Raw genomic sequence first — 21,172 nt, 5'->3', positions numbered from 1 at the left:
AGGATAGGATTAAAATTCAAAATGACCTGGACAAACTGGAGAAATGGTTTGAAATAAATGGGATGAAATTCAATAAGGACAAATGCAAAGTACTCCATTTAGGAAGGAATAATCAGTTGCACACATACAAAATGGGAAATGACTGCCTAGAAAGGAGTACTGCGGAAAGGGATCTGGGGGTCATAGTGGACCAGAAGCTAAATATGAGTCAACAGTGTAGTGCTGTTGCAAAAAAACCAAACATCATTTTGGGATCTATTAGCAGGAGTGTTATAAGCAAGATATGAGAAGTAATTCTTCTGCTCTCCTCTGCTCTGATTAGGCCTCAACTGGAGTATTGTGTCCAGTTCTGGGTGCCACATTTCAGGAAGGATGTGAACAAATTGGAGAGAGTCCAGAAAAGAGTGACAAAAATGGTTAAAGATCTAGAAAACATGACCTATGAGGGAAGATTGAAAAAATTGGGTTTGCTTAGTCTGGAAAAGAGAGGACTGAGAGGGTACATGATACCATTTTTCAAGTATGAATCAGAGAATCATAGAACATCAGGGTTGGAAAGGACCTCAGAAGGTCATCTAGTCCAACCCCCTACTCAAAGCAGGACCAATCCCCAACTAAATCATCCCAGCCAGAGCTTCATCAACCCTGATGTTAAAAACCTGTAAGGAAAGTGTCATAAACTTACAGCTAAGGATAGCATAAAATCCCTCCTTTACCTGTAAGGGATTAAGAAGCTCAAATAACCTGGTTGGCACCTGACCAAAAGGACCAATAAAGGAAGAAGATACTTTCAAATCTGTGGAGGGAGGTTTTGTTTGCACTCTCATTGTTGTTCTCTCCAGGACAGAAAGGGATCAGGGCAGGAAAAAAACATCTCCTAAAACCCTGCCTGAAATAAGCATCCAAGATTACAAAAATTATAAGTAATAGCAAGGAAATGCATTTGCTTATCTTTTGTTTTAGCTTGTGAATTTTCCCTATGCTAAGAGGGAGGTTTATTCCTGTTTTTTATAACTTTGAAGTTTTGCCTAGAGGGGAATCCCCTGTGTTTTAAATCTTATTACCCTGTAAAATTACCTTCCATTCTGATTTCACAGAGGTGCTTCTTTTACTTTTTTTTATAATAAAGTTCTGCTTTTAAGAACCTGATTGGTTTTTAGTGTCCTAAAAACCCAAGGGTCTGGTTTGTGCTCACCTTGTTTAACTATTTGGTTGGTATATTATTCTCAAGCCTCCCCAGGAAAGAGGGTGAAGGGGCTTGGGGGGTATTTTGGGGACACAGGAACTCCAAGTGGTCCTTTTTCTGAATTTTTGTCTAATTCACTTGGTGGTGGCAGTGATACCGTCCAAGGACAAGGAAGAATTTGTGCCTTGGGGAAGTTTTTAACCTAAGCTGGTAGGAATAAGCTTAGGAGGTCTTTCATGCAGGTCCCCACATCTGTACCCCAGAGTTCAGAGTGGGGAGGGAACCTTGACAGAAGGAGATTCCACCGCCTCCCTAGGGAACGCATTCCAGTGCTTCACCATCCTCCTAGAGAAAAAGTTTTTTCCTAATATTCAGCCTAAATCTCCCCCATAAAAGAACACCCGAGCCAGGCAGGAGTCAAATCTACAATCTTCTGATTGTACAATCTTATGTAAAAGGTTGTTACAATGAAGAGGAAGAAAAGTTGTTTTTCTTAACCTCTGAGGATAGGACAAGAAGCAATGGGCTTAAATTGCAGCAAGGAGGCTTAGGTTGGTGTGATTGGTCTGCTGGCTCTCACTGGTAGATAAGGGGTTAAAACCACCCTGGGGAGGCTATGCAGGAGGCAGCCAATGAGGAAAAATCTTATAGTGCCAACCAATCAGGAGAAGTTTTATTGGAACAGCCAAGCATGGTCAGGCTGACCCATATAAGAAGGGGATGCTGAGCAGAGGAGGAGACAGTCACTCCCTGAAGGGTGAGGGAGGAGGAGTGACTGCTTAGAAGGTAGGAGCACCATGGACAGAGCAGTGCTGGGCAGGGTCAACAGAGTAGGAGAAAGCTCCAGGCTGATGACTGCCAGACTGAGGCCCTCATACAAGAGCAGAGCAGGTGCTAGGCCTGTGGGCAAGGAGCCCAGAGAAGGAGATATCAGAGTTGGAGGAAGAGCAGTACATGGCTGCCAGCTATAGAGTCCCTGCGTCAGGACGCAGAGTAGCAGGCACCGAGAGTAGTGGCCAATGAATGGACTGCTGTTTGCCACTGAGACGAGCAGCTAGAATCGGGACTGCAGTTTGCCCTTGTGGCAAGTGATTGGACTAAGGACTGTTGGTCCCCCGGAATGGGGGAAAGAACCGAGTGGAGCAGAGCCGGAGGCCTGTGATCAGAAGAGGATGATGTGGTCCGGGGTGTGATGTGGGTCCTCGATGTGGAGACAGGAGTGATGACGGGCGAGACACACTAGATGAGGGCGCTCTGGTGAAATGAGAGCTAATTCCCAGGACAGCCAGCAGGAGGCACTGTGGTGGTGAGTCACGCCTTTTACAGTTGTACATTAAGAAAGGCTACCTAACTGTCAGGGTGGTGAAGCACTGGAAAAAATTGCTTAGGGAAGTTGTGGAATCTCCATCATTGGAGATTTTTAAGAGCAGGTTAGACTAACCCCTTTCAGCAATGGTCTAGATAATTAGTCCTGCCATGAGTGCAAGGGACTGGACTAGATGACCTCTTGAGGTTGCTTCCAGTTCTATGATTCTATAAAAATGAGAGTGGTGGGACACCTGCCAGAAGGTACAGTAGTAGTTTCAGTAATGCCAAAGACCCTGATGAGAATTTGCATTCAGAGGTAATATACTCACTTATTAAAATACCTCAGAAAGCTTCCCAAATATTAATTATTAATTCTGTAACATGAGAGATTAAAACTAAAGGACAATACCAAATTCTATTAAATGAAAGTCGAAGCACAAGCCGGTGGAGGCTAGTTCAGTCGGTGCAGAATTCTGTTACAAATTACTGATGTTACTAATAACACACCAGAAGTTGCAATGAAATACCTTGTCAGCTCCACAGGGACAGTTATAGCCCCTTTTAGTGTGCATGATCATGATACTGGGCAGAATGGTCAAGTCACATGCCATCACGGAAAATGTCGCATTTCACTTGAGAAGTCAGTTGACAATTATTACAGTTTAGTGAATGACAGAACATTGGACAGGGAACTGGTGTCTGAATATGATGTAACTAATTTTAGACAAAAATAATGCCAGAATTACATTCTTAAGGAAGGTCAAATCCACAAAGATCATATCTACACTACAAGTAATGTCAACCTAAGTTATGTCTGCATACAGTTGCTGCAGTTATTACATGTGCAAAGTATGCTCCTTGTGTCGGTGGTGCGTGTCATCACCAGGAGCACTTGTATGGATGCAAAGTCCACTGCATCCTGGGTAGCTATCCCACAGTGCAATGTGTCACCATCCAGTGCAGGGTGTTTTGGGAAATTTTTACAATGCCTCATGGAGCTGAAATGAGTGGCACAGGGTTGACTGGGAGCATGGGTTCAACTTCCCATAATGCAGTGTTCTCCATCCCATAATTACATCAGCACCTCTGAAATATTTTGTGCCTCTTTTCAAAATCCTCACAAACACATGCATCCCTTTGTACTGTCTACTATCTGTGACAGAAGTATGGAGCCTGCATATCTCTGCACTATTGTCATGAGCCAGATCTTCAGTATTTGCAGAGCTGCAAGAGGACCCACAGGAAACATGACAATTTCTTAGAGGCTAGTTTGCTGTGGGACATAGAAAGAAACAATTCAAGGTTGTTGGTTGCATTCACAGAACAGCTGCAAATGGTGGAGCACCAGTCCTGGACCTGAGAAACAAGTACTGACTGGTGGAATCACATTGTCATGCAGGTTTGGGATGATGAACAGTGGCTTGCAGAACTTTTGAAAGCAAAAGGTCTCATTCCTGGATCTGTCCAGCCCCGTAGCACAGGGACAGCAAAATGAGAGCCATGTTGACAGTTGAGAAGCAAGTGGTGATTGCAGTGTGGAAACTTGGATCATCAGTTCGCTACTGATCAGTCAGGAATGAATTTGGAATCAGGAAATCCATGGCAGCAGCAGTTGTCATGCAGGACTGTGACTCTGGGCAATGTACAGGACATAGTAGATGGCTTTGCAGCAATGGGGTTTCCAAACTGTGGTGCAGTGATAAATGGCATGCATATTTCTATTTTAGCACCAGCTTATCTTGCCACACAGTACATTGACAGAAAAGGATACTTTTCTATGGTAAGACAAGCGCTGGTGGATTACCCAGCATACATGATATACTGACATCAACGTGGGCTGATCAAGGAAGGTGCATGACACACATCTTCAAGTACACAAGACTTTTCAAAAAGCTGTAAGCAGGGACTTTCTTTCCTGACCACAGGATTACCATTGGGAATGTTAAAATGTCAGTAATGATCCTGAAAGACCCTACCTACTCCTTGCTCCAAAGGTCATGAAGCCATATACCAGCCACCTTGACAGCATCAAGAAGCATTTCAACTACAGGCTTAGTGGATGCAGTATGACAGTTAAATGTGTCTATGGTCATTTGAAGGGTTGCTGGTGTTGTCTACTTATGATAGTGGACCTCACTGGAAAAAATATTCCAATGGTTATGGCTTCCTGCTGTGTCCTACCATAATATCTGTGAAGAAAAGGAGAGAAAGTTTCCACTGCAGTGGAGAGTGGAGGTGGAGCAGCTGTCTGCTGAATTTGAACAACCAAATATAAGGGCTATAAGAGCTCAGTGCGGAGCTATGTAGCTCAGGGAGGCTTTGAAAGATCATTTAAATAGTGAGTCACAGTAGTGTGTATTGCTGTAGTGCACTCTATCCAAGCTTGCTCTTTTGCAGCTCAGTATGAATTCTGAAGTGAGTATTGTATGCATAAGAATATAACATTATCAATGAACTTATTAATATTGTCTGATAAACGTGTTATGGTTATTGACAAAATGAACTAACAGGAAATGTTGGGGTGTCAGACGTGCTCATCACCAGCCTGCATATGTTGTTAACTAATAAAGACAAATGATGTTCCAAAAAATAGAATTTTATTCTGTGACATGAACCAGGCAAATAAAAAAAACATTTAAAACATTATAAAACTTAATAAATTAAGGGACCTCAACTTAAAAGGGAAAAGATCAGTCATTTCCTTTTCAAGTACACATACACCAACCATGTTTTTCACAGGTCAGTGTATTTGCAGCTGTGATTTTCTTTAATGTCTCCTGAGGAGGAGTGGTAGGGGTAGTGCAGCAGCCCCTGACGTCATGTGGAATGTTGAAGGGGGATGTAAGAAGGGCCCAACATTGAGTTGTCTATGGGCTGCATAGGGAGGCAGGCACGGGATTCTTGGAGCTGCAGGTCTACCAGTGTCCACAGCATCTCTGTTTGCTGCCTGAGAAACCCCATTGTGTCCAGGTGCATCCCCCTCTCCTTTTCCTGTTTGGAATCCTGGGCTTTTTTCCTCTCCACTCTTTCTTTAAATAAAAGAAATGGAGATATGCCTATCTCATAGAACTGGAAGGGACCTTGAAAGATCATTGAGTCCAGACCCTGCCTTCAGTAGCAGGACCAAGTACTGATTTTTTTCGCAGATCCCTAAGTGGCCCCCTCAAGGATTGAGCTCACAGCACTGGCTTTAGCAAGCCAATGCTCAAACCACTGAGCTATCTCTCCCCTTCCTTTCACCATGCTGTCGGCAAGAGTCATCCTCCAGGCCCCGATCATATTCTCTGATGCAGCACAGCCTTGGAGCATCTCCTGAAACATGTCATCCCAAGTCCTTTTCTTTCTCCTCCTTATCTGGCTCTGGCCTTCTGCTGCTGTGGAAAGGGAGACCCTCAATGCCACAATACCAGCAGCTGCAGATACAACACATGGAGGTACCATTGTCAGGGTATTTGAGACAGAAATTGAAACTTATGATACTGAACTCACTCTCCTTGAACATCATACATTTTAAGCACTAAATTCTCACTTCTCCTTGGGATTGCTGCAGCATGGCACCAGTCACAGCACCATCCATGGTGAGTGTGGCACTCCAGGGGGAAGTGTTGTGGAAAAGAGAGGGGGATATCTCACAGGCATGACTATATGTGTGTAGGGTAATGTAACTGAATAATAGCACCATTTTCCATGGGCAGTGATCATGGGCAGCAGGTGAACCACTGGCTCGAGGAGGCTAGTGCCCCACTCCTTCTGCCCAAGACCCCCCCCTTCTGCACCCCCTTCTGGAGCCTAGAGCCCTCACACACCCCTATGGCCACTGGCTCCTGCTCAGGTTAGCACCCAAGGTCCTGGACTGCTTGGGACAGCACTTCTCAGCCTCCCTGGACAGCACTGAAAGTCCCGGAGCACTGGGTGGCCAGGCAGCATGGCCCAAGTGCCAGCCCCAGCTGGGGCCATGGCACAGAAGAAGAACTGACCACAGAGCAGGAAGTAGGAGGGGAACTGGGGCAGAGTGTGGGTGGGGCCACATCTGGCTGTTTGGGTAGGCTCAGCCTCCCCCAGCCTATGATACTGGCCGCCCATGGCAGTGGTGATTTTAGCTGATATTTCACTCCTGAAGGTAACAGAGACAGAGAGAGCACAGCAGCTGCTGGTGGCCTATTGGCATCCAGGCCTGTATACTGCTAGCCTGTGTATTGCAATGGTGCCTGCTGAAGTAATTGTTGATTGGCATGGCAAACTGTCTTACAACAGCGGAAGAAATAAGGCAGCCCTCTCCTGAAGCCTTTAGCAGAGGATTGCTGGCTACCTCCATGAAAGTTTCATGGACATCTCTGTGGAGGCTTCATGGGACATCCCAGTGCACATAAGCAAACTGTTCCACATGGCCCCCTCTAACTCTAGAAGGGAATGAAAAGCAGATAGGAACTTTACTACATCTCTTAATTGTTTCATTACCTCTTCTAGCACACGTGAAAAAGAGTAGATCAACATATGTGTCCTGCTACTTTGAGGGTTCCATCCCTGTATTTTCAAAGCAAACAGCATACTTACCAAAGGTTCCTTCCCCTGCATCAGGCTCACCCGCGCTCAGCTGTCAAGACTGGCTGGGCTGAAGCTGAAAACATGACCTGGCTTCCTGCATAGCTGAATATCCTGCTCACTTGTCCCCCATACTCCTCCTCTTTCTCATCCACCTTCTCCTCCTCCTCACTGTTCTTGGCAGGGGCCTGTGACTCATGCTTCTCCAAAGTATCTACAGGGTTCTTGGGAGGGGGGGTCTCCACCGAAGACGGCATGCAGCTCTTTGTAAAAGTGGCAGGTCTGTGGCTCTACACCAGATCATTTGTTGGCCTCCCTTTCCTTGTGGTATGCCTTCTGTAGCTTCTTGGCTTTAACATGGCACTGCTGCTGGTCCCTCTTGTAATCCTTCTCCTTCATGTCCCAAGAATCTGCTCATAGATGTCAACATTTCTATGGGTGGTTTGGAGCTGTGCCTGCACAGCCTCTTCTCCCCACAAACACAGGAGAGCCAATTCCTCCTGTGTACTCCAGACAGGAGCGCATTTGCAGCATGGAGCCAACACGGTCAGATGGGCAGTTGCACACAACAATGGAAAGTTGCTAGGTGTGCTTGCCAAGCTGGGCATCCAGGAAAAGCAATTTCAAAAATTCACAGAGCTTTAATGGGGAGGGGAGGCGTCCTGTCCACGTGATCCCTGGGTAGTGGAGTTCACAACCATGACCAGAGCAGTTACTATGGGGCAATGGGGGACATCTCCTGGAAGCCAGTAACAGTCATTGTAATTAACCCAGTGTCTACACATGAGATCAGCAACCTTTGGCACATGGCCCACCAAGGTAAGCATCCTAGTGGGCTAGGCCGGTTTGTTTACCTGCTGCGTCCACAGGTTCAGCCGATCGCGGCTCCCACTGGCCGCGGTTCGCTGCTCCAGGCCAATGGGGGCTGCAGGCCACGTGCCAAAGGTTTCCAGTCCCTGGTCTACACTGACACTGCATCAACCTAACTGCATCGACCTTGACTATATGCTGCTTGAGTAGGTAGTGTTATTAAGTCAGTTTAGCTAGATAGTTAAGAGCATGGGTGGCACTGGGGGGAGGGCTTGTGGTGCTCTGCTCATGGCAAGTGAAGAGTCCTCGGCTCTCCACAGTGGCCTGGACTGATCCACTCTGGCCTGGGCTCCTGGGCCCTGCCCCTATCATCACTGCTCTCTGAGGGATCTGCTGGCTCAGAGCTGGGTCGCCCAAATTTTGCTAATAGTTATCATGATCTTCATAATGGTTACTTAAAATTTTTCATGCTGAATTTATCAATGCATGATACTTTGCCAAATTTATTAGGAAGAAATATTACATAGAGTAAGTAGTTGATTAGTATAATGGATAAGAACATAAGAATGGCCATATTGGATCGGACCAATCATCCATCTAACCCAGCATCCTCTCCAGGATCTCCAAGAGTGGGTTCGGGCCCCAGTGAAAAAAATTTTTCACGCCCCTCAGGAATGGCAGACAGGCTAAACAGAGCCGATGAAACCAGGAAAGCTGGACCCTGGGCCCCCTTCTGGACCAACGGGGCCCCAGTAATTTGCACCGGTTTCCCCCCCCCTCTCATCGACCCTGATCCTCTGACAGTGGCTAGTGCCAGATGCTTCAGAGGGAATGAACAGAATGGGGCAATCGTTGAATGATCTGGCAGTCAGAAGTTTAGGGACACCCAGAGCATGGGGTTGCATTCCTGGCCATCTTGGCTAATAGCCATTGATAGGCATAATGTGTATTTCAGAAGAATATATGCACAGTTATGATATATACATTTAGAAGATATTTTGTTTAGCATTATTAACTGATGTTTTTAACAGAAAATTAAAAACTATATTTCACCTTTTTAAATAAGTTCATCTTCGAAGTAAACTGAAAATGTGTTTTATAGATTATCTGACAAAATTTCTAGATTTACATAGATGTGTTCTATATATCAGTGAGAAACAATCAAATAACACCAAAAAACAAGAAAATACGCTCTTAGCAAGATTGTGAAAAAAATCTAATCTTGAAATGTTTTGGAAGTTCTTATACTTTTGATGATCTTTTTCATACCGATTTAAAATTCTCTACCTTGTATAGAAAACCTCTAACTCCTAACGGCAACACCATTTCTGGTGAAATTCCAGTGACTTTAAAGAGAGAGATTTAAATAGACTCAAAGAATAATAGAATTTGATACTACATTTTTATATTGTTAGTATTAGTTTTTAAAACATTTAATAATGAATTTCGTATAGAATTAGATTTCGATTAGAAGACATGTCTTTACATATCCATCGCTCCTACATCCACATCATGTTTAGTCAGAGATATGATTTTGAATAGTAAATAATTATAGAATAGTGTTTAGGTTTTGGTACTGAAATGCATATTTTATTTTATTTGCTATTTTTTAAAATAAGTGTACACAAAAGAGAATGAGTTTCAGTTTATTAATTCTGCACGCTGCAGTTACTCGACAAAGACTCGGCGTGTCGCCGTTGGCCGACGCGAAGAGGCGGCTGCGGATCCACTGGAGCCTCCTGCAGTGCTATGAAAATAACAGAAACAGCAGCAAGACATTCCTGCCCTGTCGCTGATAAAATACGTCATTCTTCAGGATTATTGGAGACAATTGGGTGGCAATTGTGATTTTATATGTTTGTCATTTCTGCGGATTTTGAGCCGAACGAGAAATTAACATACTAGAACTGTCCAGAATAAAACAAACTGGACATTCGGTAAAGATGGGCGAGGAAACCAGACACAGAGAGCCGGACTGGGCAGTCAGACAGCAAGTACTGTTCTTTCCGTTCTTATTATCTTTGTTCGGCCGGGCTGTCTCGGAGCAGATTAGTTATTCGATTCCTGAAGAAATGGCCAAAGGTTCCCTTGTGGGGAATCTCGTCAAGGATTTGGGACTGAATGTGGGAGAACTGCCTCAGCGAAAGCTTAGAGTTGTCTCTGGTTTTGAAAAGCAATACTTCGCTGCTAACTCAGAAAATGGAAATCTGATTGTACATGAAAGGATAGATCGAGAGGGAATATGTGGGGAAGCATCTCTTTGTGTCCTCAGTTTTCAGTCGGTTGTGCAAAATCCTTTTAATGTTTTTCACGTGAATGTTGAGGTCCAGGACATTAATGACAATGCACCGCGGTTCAATACTGAATATATTGATTTAGAAATTATTGAATCCACGCTGCCGGGTGCGCGATTTCCACTAGGAACGGGAAGAGATCCAGATGTAGGCACTAATTCACTACAAACTTACCAGCTCAGCCTCAATCGGTATTTTACCCTGGCGGTGAAAGAAAGCCCGGATGGCAGTAAACAGGCTGAGCTGTTACTGGAGAAACCTTTGGACCGGGAAAAGCAGAGATACCATCACTTAGTCCTGACGGCTGTGGATGGCGGAGATCCAGTCAGAACCGGTACAACTCAGGTTAGAGTTAATATCACTGACGCCAATGACAATCCCCCCGTGTTCACTGAAGAGATCTACAAAGTCAGCCTGAGGGAAAACCTACCAAAGGGCTCCTTAGTGCTTCAGGTGAAAGCTACTGATACCGACGAGGGTTTAAATGCAGAAATCATGTACTTTTTCAGCAACATCCCTGACAATGCTCGTAAATTATTCAGTCTGGATCCCCGAACAGGTGAGATTACAGTGACGGGTCCTTTGAATTTCGAAGAGGTGAAATTTTATCAGGCGAACGTGGAAGCAAAGGATGGGGGAGATCTGACAGCTCATTCTAAAGTGCAAATACAGATCCTTGACGAGAACGATAACGCCCCTGTGATTGACTTCACAATAATCTCCAATCCGGTTCCCGAAGACTCTGCCCCCGGGACTGTCCTAGCTCTCCTTAATGTCCGTGACCGAGATTCCGGAAAAAACGGAGAGGTTACCTGTGGTGTGGAAGGTAATGTACCTGTAATACTAACATTTTCTTCTAATAATTCTTATAAACTCGTCACCGAAAATATTCTGGACAGAGAGACAATCTCTGATTATTCTATCACAATCACAGCCACAGACAAAGGCTCTCCCCCTCTCACTACCCAGAAAACCATCCTGTTGCAGATCTCGGATATCAATGACAACGCCCCTGTCTTTCAAAAACCTTCATACACCGCCTATGTGCCAGAGAACAATCCCTCAGGGGCCTCTATTTTCAGTGTAGAAGCCTCAGACCGAGATCTGGACCGGAACGCCCGAGTCACTTACTCCATCCTGAGCAGCAGCCTCGAGGAGGTGCCTCTCTCCTCCTACATCTCCATTAACTCCCAGACCGGAGCTATCTATGCGCAGCGCTCCTTCGACTACGAGCAATTCCGGGAGTTTGAAGTGCAAGTACAGGCCCCTTCAGTAGCAATGTCACGTCAGGGTGTTTATTCTGGATCGATGATACGCCTCCTCGCTCCTGTCCCTTCCTTGGAGCATCGGCTTCCGCCTGTTCGAAGATTGGTCCCTGAACCGACGCTGTTCAGCATGGGGCTGCACACCGGGGAGATCCGGACAGCCCGCGCCTTTGCGGACAGAGATGCTGTGAAGCACAGGCTGGTCACCCTGGTGAAGGATAACGGGCAGCCGCCTCTGTCAGCCACAGTGACTCTCAACCTGGTGTTTGCCGAGAACTTCCAAGAGGCAATTCCGGAAATGAGCGACCAATCGGGTGACTCTGCATCTCAGTCTGATTTACAGTTTTACTTGGTGCTGGCTTTAGCCTTGATCTCATTTTTGTTCCTTTTAACAATTGTAGCAGTTCTTATGATGAAATTTCGAAGATCAGTGAATCCCACCGTTCTCCAGTGTTTCTCTCCTAGTTTGTACTCTAAATCCAGTGCCAGATGCCCACCAAACTATGGCGACCGGACTTTACCATATTCTTATAACCGATGTTTAGCCGTAAACTCCGGAAAAAACTATCTTAAATTTCTGAAAACGAAAGACCAAACTGTAATAGCACAGAATATCCTTTCGAGTGACAACTCCGGAATATTATTTTTGAGCAATGACTGCAGCGAACCCAAATCGGAGATCAGGGTTCCTGATAAAGTGAGTTTTGCGTTAGATGCCTGTTTGTTATTTGGAGTATGAAATTATTGTAAACTAAAACTAGATTTTTTTCTTTTAAAATGAACACTGTGATTAAATGGGGAATATAACAATACTAGGAAAAGAACGTTTAATATATTTATTATTTCTCTTATTTGACAAGTATTATTGCAGAGAGGATTTGTGAATTACTGGTTAAATATGCAAGTTAAAATTCTTATGAAATAAAGGTTATATTAAAATAACCAGAAAATAGGTTTCCGACACCCATTTTTGTCTGTACTCTGGCATCTAACCGTTATCGGTGATCTCTACGGTAGTCCTTTAAACTTGTTGTTAATGAATTAATTACTTTCAGTGTAATTGGGAGCTTTTATCTGCGTTGTTGTTTTAGGAGTTAGTCGAGCGAGGTCATTTTGACAAGAAGAGTTTTAGTTTTTCTTCGGTTTCTTAACCTCTTCCTTCTTTCATAGTATCTGTGTAGGGTGTTGTTTCACTCAATGAAACTCTAAGTTGTTGTACAACCGGTTGCTTTTTCTTGCTATTTTTAATGTTGCGGAGAGAGCTCTTTGGGGTAGGGATCTTCTCTATCGGTATGTGTCATAAACAGATAGTAGGAGTTAATAGAACAGAAGTACTTTACATCTCTTTTGACTGTAAGGGGTTAACAAGTTCAGTAAGCCTGGCTGTCACCTGACCAGAGGACCAATCAGAGGGCAGGATACTTTCAAATCTTGATGGAGGGAAGTTTCTGTGTGTGCTGTTCCTTTTTGGTTGTTGTTCACTCTGGGGGCTCAGAGGGACCAGACCTGCAACCAGGTTTCTCTCCAATCTCCCTGATACAGGTTCTTATAGATTCCAAATAGTAAGTGCTAGGTAGATGGCGAGTTAGGTTTATGTTTATTTTCTCATTGCATAATGCTGCATGTACTGGAAGGAGTCTTAACTGTGTATGGCTGAAGCGAGTCGTTCCACAAGTTGTATTTGCTGACAAGGAATTTTCTTTGTACTCGCAATACTTGGCTGCGAGAGGTTTCCAGTGCCTTAGCTAAAAATACCCCTTGTACCCTAATCCATCTTAAATTACAAAGATAATTTTTACGTTGTTTCTTTCTTTAATTTAAGTTCTTGTTATAACGAACCTGAATGTTTTTTATTCGGTGAAGACCCCAGAGGACTGGGTCTGGATTCACCAGGGAATTGGTGGGGAGAAAGGAGGGAAGGAGGAGAGAGAGGCTAATTTCTCTCTGTGTTCTGTCTCTCTCAGGGAGACTCTGAGAGGGGGAGAGAGAAGGAGGGGGAAGGTGCAGTTTCCTCTCTGTTTAAGATTCAAGGAGTTTGAATCACAGTGATCTTCCAGGGTAACCCAGGGAGGGGAAGCCGGGGAGAGGCAACAGTGGGGGAAAGGATTTTCTTTCCTTGGGTCTTGGGGTTCCCCGGGCAAGGTTTGGGGGGGAACAGAGTGTACCAGGCACTGGAATTCCTGGATGGTGGCAGCACTACAGGTTCTAAGCTGGGAATCAAGCTTAGAGGAATTCATGCTGGTACCCCATCTTTTGGACGCTAAGGTTCAGAGTGGGGAATTATACCATGACAGTATGTTTGCATAGTGATCAGCCCCAATGGGGCCCTGACCCTAAATGAAGCCACTAAGCTACTGCTATTACTTATATTTTGCAGTATGTATTTTGATGGAATTACGTTTTTACTTATTTTTTACTTAAGAAATAAGGTATCGTTTACAAATGTTATTGAAGAGTCATTTAGGGTACGATGTCGCACTGATAACGTGCATATGGAGGAATTTATGTGTTTTTAGAGTGTACTTGATGTTTACTTTCAGATGTATGGAACTGAATAGAATGCTGTGACACTGGATCCCTTAAAGATTGACTGGTTGATGCATTAGGTCTTGAGTCCACTCTTCTGCCAATTTTAAATAAGGTCTTTTAGATGGTCATGTGTCCGCTGTGTATATAATCCATCTCCTGTTAATTTGTTGCTTTTTTACACTATTGTTGTTAAAAGGCAAACACAGGTTCACAAACACTTTTCATAAAGCGATCACTCCAAATTTGATCTTTCAATACTTATCCTCAAAAGAAACCTGCACAACACCTCTCAGTTTCCTACTTGACTGTAACCATACTTCCTTTCTAGCCGCATCTGCTGCAATAGAATCACCATTCCAGAGTTGTCAGGATACATAACCACTGCAGAAACAGGTTTATCTATGTAATGTTAAGAGACAGGGTGCATAATACCAGCATTTCTACATATTTACGTCCGCTATAATAACCTTTGATTTTCCTACACTTCAGAATTATGTTGTCATCTTATGTGTTGTCATCTAATCTGAGATTCTGGACTGCATCCCCATTTACTACTATCACTTTGCCTCCGAGAAGGATTTATACAAGATGCCAGCATTTAGGGAAGTGGTCGGATGATGTCAGGTGTGGTACCAAAAGCTCATCCTGATACATTTTATTTGCACATGCAGGAGCCAGTTCAGTGTTTGTAGGGCAAGTACAGTCTTGGCAGGAATTCTGTGATCAGTAGATATCTTATTTCTTCCTTCAAAATTAATCATGATGTTGTCTCCTGTGGTTCTTCCTAGTCATTGTGCCTCTGTGTAGCTGCTGCTATTTCATAAGCCCGTGTTTGTTCGTTTCCTTTGTTACTCTAACAGAGTTGTACATGGTGGGATTTAACTCTCTCACATCTATTTCATTCAGAGGTAACTAGATAGAACATAGGGCAAAGGAATATGCTTTCTGGCCACATACCCTTTCCCGGAGCCATTCTAACTTTTGCTGTGCCATGGAGTTCAGCAGGTATGGAGCAATACTCTGTACCCATGGAATTAAGGGGAAATATTCCAAAGTGTCAGATTTTTATTTTGTTTTTTTTTCTTTTCTTTTGTTATTTGAGAAGATTTGCCTCCGAATCAGATTTTGCACCATTTCTTGTCATTCGGGCACGCTGGGGATGCAGTAATAATCTCCATTGTCTACAAACTAAGCATTCTGAAGCAATTCACCAGACTTCAGAGATTTCAGAGAAAAATTTTCTTTCCATTTGTAGACTGATACGACATTAGGGCAAGTAGTTACCTCATCAAAAATTATTGTACATCAGAAGTATGGTTCCAGTTTACATCATGATGTATTATATATTATATAAATACCTTTAACAAAATAACTATTTATCCTGTAGGAAATATTTTCCATTTCTATCTTTCCAAATGATAAAAGATATAGTTTATTCTCACATACAGATGAAAGTTAGGATTTATTAGAAAGTGGGTGGATATACATCACGCTCAAACTTGATATTATTCAGCGTTGAAAATAACTTGTTTGTGTTTTTCTTTTCAATAAAAAGAGCTGTATCTCTCAGGAAGGAATAGAAAAAATATTTTGCGTGCTGAATTTCGAGTGAGCATTCAGAAAGATTTTCTATTATTTTGTTTTCTTTCCTAATTCTCTAAGGGGAATAATTTTGTTTCACTAAAAAATCAAAGACTCTAAACTTCATGCTGAAATCATGAAAATATTTTTCCTTCATTTACATTAGGATATATTCTACATTTCAAACATAATTATTTAATCTTGATTGCAGTGCATGTGTCAGAGGGTATTTGTGTATACAACTAAGGCATACAGAGTGAGAGGAAAATTATTAGCACACGTAGAAAGCCTCAAAATCTTTCTCAATTACTCCAAGTATGTGCAGTTATTGATTGACACTGAATGCTTTATCAGAGAAAGAAAGGCAAAAAGAGATTCATCATCCTTTCCTCCGCAAGTAGGTAAATAGACATACAACTTCAGTGGAAGAACTGAACCCATAATTTCTTTAAATTAAATGTTTGCGATTTCTGAATAATTCCTATGCACAGAGCTCTGTATAAAGCAAATGTAAAGAAAAATTGAGTAGGAATATCTGGGAGTTCCATGGGAGCCGGGAATGGTATTTCCACTATTCTATTCCTGCAGAAAAAACTTTCTCTCTTTTGTAGAAAATATTGCAAAGAACCTGGCCGAGGATAAATGGGAATTACGAATCCCAGTGATCGTGTTTTCTCCAGACAGCAAAGTAGATATTTTCTTTTGGTCATATAAGTATCACAGGAGGAGTAGCTCGAGAGCAGTGCTGTGGCAGAATATCGAAGCGCCTGTTCAGTTGTGAAGTGCTTGTGCAGAATAAAATGAAATTTTATGCACTTGGAGTTGTTGTAACGTGTTAATGACAGTTCTCCCATCTACTATATAATTTTAAAATAAAAACAAAATTACTGCTCAGGAGTACGGTTTATTCTGCTGGACTGGTAGGAGTTAACGCTCTTACCGGCTATTCCTTCAGCATTTAACGTTTCACTTCAGGTGTGAAAAACAGAGCAGATCATGCAAAATATTCAGAAATGGTACTTGAATAAAGTCCGGTTAGAGGAAAGATAGCGTATTCTCAAAGTATTCTTCTAGTTAGGTCTGGCTCGGCAAACATCCGCCTTACTTTGCTGGAAGCAAAGGATCCCTTTTAAAAATAAATATTTCTACAAAATTAATTCTTGCGAAAATGAGCGCAATGAGTCACTGTTGGTCAGAGCAAGCAACGCTTTTATGGATGAACATTACATAGAGATATCATATTCATACAGTAACCCACCAAGGCGTCATAAATCTTCGATATGAAAACAAGAAGGGAAGAAATATGAGATACAGGGAATCTGTACTTTTGGGAATCCAAATTACATGAAACGGAAATGCAACCCAGAGAGAATTATCTGCTCTGGGCAAGGTGGCTGAAGAACAAGATAACGATCATATCGTTGCGATCACGTTTCTCTCGTTCCATCGCCGACGATTCTTCTTTGGCGACAGTAATCCCTCTGTCAGGACCGCCCAGAGGATTCAGGGGGCCCGAGGCAAGGCGGGGGAGCTGCGGTGCTTGTACTCACCCTCGGCGGTCCGGGTCTCGGCGGTGGGGGGGGCCTTCAGTCACTCAACGTCTTCGGCAGCACTGAAGGGCCCCTGCAGCCGAAATGCCGCTGAAGACCCGGACCGCCCCCGGGCCAGGGCTTGCTGGGCCCCTGCGGGCCCGGGCCTGGGGCAAATTGCCCCACTTGCCCCCGCCCCCTCTGGGGCCCTGCCCTGAACAGGGAGCAGGTCTCGGATTATAATGTAACTATCACAAAGGTACACTTGAAATGAGTTGATAGAAATAAACCTGACCTGTACTAATTTTATATATGTAACATTAATTTTAAAAAGATCATCTAAGCTATCAAATAATATATTTATAAAACTTAAAAAAATGTGTAAGGCAAAGGCACTGTAAAAAAAGGATAATTGGAAAAAATGATTTAACATGTTTATGTCCAAAATAGCAATTCTGTAACAACCCACATAACTTTAAATTATTGTTATCTAATATCCACTGTGTCTCCAATGCTCTGTGGAGATGAAAGCATAAGTCTACGTTTTCAGACAGACATCTAAAATGTATTTAATATAACTTTATGTGATTAAACTTCGAAATAATATTTTATAAACAGAATGTATATATACTTTGCTCACAAAACAATATTCCCCTTTAAGGGAAAATAAATGTTACTCCCTTTCCACAATCTCCTACGGAAATTAATTCCTCAGATTGCTGGTTGATAGATTGGTTTTCATTAGCACTGTAGAAGAAACACAATGCTATGGTTAATAAGGCATTTTTATAATTTATTGCCACTTAGAAAGGGACAGCAGAAATTCTGAGCCTATGTCTGATCTCGTTTACTACACCAGCAGTCAGTGGAGTAACATGAGTATAAAGCTGCCTTAAATTAAATCAGAATGAAATCTCACTTTTCATTGACAACGATTTTTTTTATCTTCTGGACTGTTTACACAAACTACATTTAGAAAAATGGGAATATGTTTTGAAATGTTAGACATTTCTGGAGTCCGAACACACACACACACACACACACACACACACACACACTTTTTTTTTCAGATGGAGACTTTTGAGTCAATTATTGAATCGGGAAAATTAAAAGAATTACCTCGGCTCAGTGTACGTTTTCCATCTTCTGCTTTCAAACAATAATCGAATCATAAAAGTGTAGGGCTGAAAGGTATCTCGCGGGGTCATCTAGTCTAGCCCCCTGAGCTGAGGGGTTTCACTTTTCGCAGTTCACTTTTCGGAACCTCTCAAGTCTGTCACTTGGAGCTCCCGAGCATGATACCTTTAAAACTGTATTGCAAATTAGGACACACAATGAGACAAAGATTAAAGTAGCACACAAATGAATATTCAGTTAATGTAGCATCTGAGTTGGTGCAATTATTTGTTGAGACTCTGAGCGCCGCTGTTAGCCCAATAAGACAGAGAACTGGAAAGAGAGATCCAGCCAGCCCAGCCCCGCTGTTACAAAGTACAGCACAGGAGATCAGATCCGCAATGATTGCGGTTGGATGGAAAAGAGGAAGATAGGTGAGTCCTCCTAGTTCCTCGCTGATTTGGACTGATTTGGACTTTATGCTTGTAGGTTCCGAACCATCTCTATATATCTGGGGAAATATATATAATCAATAGGATCGGAAAATATCCCGGTGCTTTGGAAATGGCGGATAAAGAAAGGAGCTGGGATTGCAAAATAAGACTTCCGCTTTTCTTGGTAATTGTGACAGTCTGGGGTACAATTTCTGGACAGATTAGTTATTCAATTCCTGAGGAAATGCAGAAAGGCTCTTTCGTGGGGGATACAGCAAAGGATCTGGGACTGGATATAAAGGAGCTCTCAGACCGTGGAGTCAGGATAATTTCCAGAGGTATGAAGCAATATTTTACTCTCAGTTTGAACAATGGACATTTATATATTAGCGAAAGAATAGACAGAGAACAGATCTGTGGCCGGCTAGAGAATTGTTTATTAAATTTTGAGATTCTTGTTCTGGATAAAGTGAAGCTTTTTGCGGTTGAAGTCGAAATAACTGATATTAATGATAATGCGCCGAGTTTCCCAGTGGAGGAAGTGGAGTTAAAAATAACTGAAACTACGGGGAAGGGGGAGCATTTTCTTTTGCCAGAGGCTCGGGATCCAGATAAGGGGCTCAATTCCCTCCAAAGCTACCAAATTAGTAAAAATAAACACTTCTCTCTGGATGTGCAAACGGGAGCTGATGGTGGCAAGTACGCAGAGCTGGTTCTTGAAAAATTATTGGACAGGGAAGAAGAAAAAATTCACCAGTTAATCCTTACAGCTTCAGACGGCGGAGATCCAGTCAAATCTGGCACTGTGAAAATCAGAATTATTGTTATGGATGTAAATGACAATGCGCCAGTTTTCAGCCAGTCTGTCTATAAAGTGGCTATTATGGAAAATGTCCCTCTCGGTTTCTTGGTGCTTACAGTAAACACCACTGACCAAGATGAAGGAATTAATTCAGAAGTAACATACTCATTTAGAAAAATAGAAGACAAAGCTGCCCATATATTCCAGTTGGATTCTGGGACGGGAGACATATCAGTTGTAGGGAATTTGGACTTCGAGGACTCTGAAATACATGAAATGGAAGTACAAGCTCAGGACGGGAGTGGATTATCGTCTCGAGCCAAAATCTTGTTGAGAGTCATTGATGCAAATGATAATGCCCCGCAGATTACTGTAACATCTCTTCGCAGGGGAATCATTGAAGACTCCCTTCCTGAAACTGTAATTGCTCTTATAAATGTACAAGACCGAGATTCCGGAGTCAATGGTGAGATCACGTGCACTATCCCAGATAATCTCCCATTTCGATTACAGAAGTCATTTGATAATTATTACAGTTTGGAGACTACCAGAGCCCCGGATAGGGAGCAGATCTCGGATTACAATATAACTATCACAGCCACGGATCAAGGCACTCCTCCCATCGGTACAACCACCTTCCTCCTACTGAAGATACTAGACAAAAACGACAACCCGCCCATTTTCAGCCAAACAACCTACGCCTCTTACATCCTGGAAAATAATTCAAAAGGTGCTTCCATAATCGCGGTAAAGGCAAATGACCCCGACCTGGGGGAGAACGCCAAAGTCACTTACTCTGTTACCGAGGGTCAGATCCAGGAAGCTCCGCTCTCCTCCTACATCTCCATTAACTCTGAGACTGGGGCTGTCTACGCTCTGCGCTCCTTCGATTACGAACAGTTCCGGGAGATTCGGTTCCAAGTGCAGGCTCAGGATGGGGGGTCCCCACCTCTCAGCAGTAATGTCTCCGTCACTCTCTTTATACTGGATCAGAATGACAACAGCCCGCACATCTTACACCCCTCCTTTCCTACCGATGGCTCCACGGGAGTGGAGTTGGCCCCTCGCTCCTCCGAACCGGGTTACCTGGTCACTAAGGTGGTGGCGGTGGATGCAGACTCCGGGCAGAACGCCTGGCTCTCCTACCAGCTGCTGAAGGCTACAGAGCCGGGGCTCTTCTCTGTGGGACTCCACAGCGGCGAGATCAGGACGGCGCGCTCCTTTCTCGACAAAGATGCGCTCAAGCAAAGTCTGGTGGTTTTAGTGAAGGACAACGGGCAGCCCCCTCTCTCTGCCACGGCCACTGTCACGGTGGTGGTGGCTGACAGCATCCCCGAAATCCTCTCCGATTTAAGCAGCCTCTCAACTCCAGTAGACCCCGAGTCCAGCCTCACCTTGTATTTGGTGATCGCTGTGGCTTCGGTTTCCTGCTTGTTCTTTACCTTTCTCATAGTGTTAGTGGCCCTGAGGCTCCGCCGGTGGAGAGACTCGCAGCTGTTTGACTCCTCGAGTGTGACTTTCAGTGGAGTTCCAGTCTCGCAGTTTGTGGGGCTCGATGGAGTCAGAGCTTTTCTTCACTCCTACTCACAGGAGGTTTCTCTAACCACAGACTCCAGAAAAAGTCAGTGGAAAGATCCTGGTGGAAGTTGTTCAAATACTCTGATAGATCAGCATCCTTCTGAGAAATCAGGGCCTCTTTTAATTGCAGATGATTCAAATATTAATAAAGAAGGTCAAGTCATCAGCCAGGTAGGTTTCATGGTTTTGTTTTGAATT

The 21,172-nt window shown here is 43.4% G+C and overlaps 2 protein-coding genes across 4 annotated transcripts in view; both read left to right on the top strand.

Moving 5' to 3' along the window:
• Positions 1 to 21,172, top strand: part of LOC116820233 (protocadherin gamma-A4-like) — a 393,116-nt gene that overhangs the window by 28,183 nt on the left and 343,761 nt on the right. The window contains exon 1 of one of the 3 annotated variants that reach the window (XM_075068024.1): positions 18,552 to 21,145. The exons of the other annotated variants lie outside the window; for them this stretch is intronic. Within the exon in view, the coding sequence (XP_074924125.1) occupies positions 18,725 to 21,145 (2,421 nt within the window). The 5' untranslated portion in view covers positions 18,552 to 18,724. Of the gene's footprint in view, positions 1 to 18,551; positions 21,146 to 21,172 lie in introns of those variants that run through there. 3 annotated transcript variants of the gene reach the window in all.
• Positions 9,790 to 12,144, top strand: LOC116820221 (protocadherin gamma-B1-like). The gene has a single exon (XM_032772536.1). The coding sequence runs from the start codon at positions 9,790 to 9,792 to the stop codon at positions 12,142 to 12,144; it is 2,355 nt and encodes a 784-aa protein (XP_032628427.1).

This window comes from Chelonoidis abingdonii, chromosome 7 (assembly GCF_003597395.2).
Source record: "Chelonoidis abingdonii isolate Lonesome George chromosome 7, CheloAbing_2.0, whole genome shotgun sequence".
NCBI lineage: Eukaryota > Metazoa > Chordata > Testudines > Testudinidae > Chelonoidis > Chelonoidis abingdonii.
The sequence above is the reverse complement of the archived record's forward strand: the minus strand, read 5'-3'. Positions and strand labels throughout refer to the sequence as shown.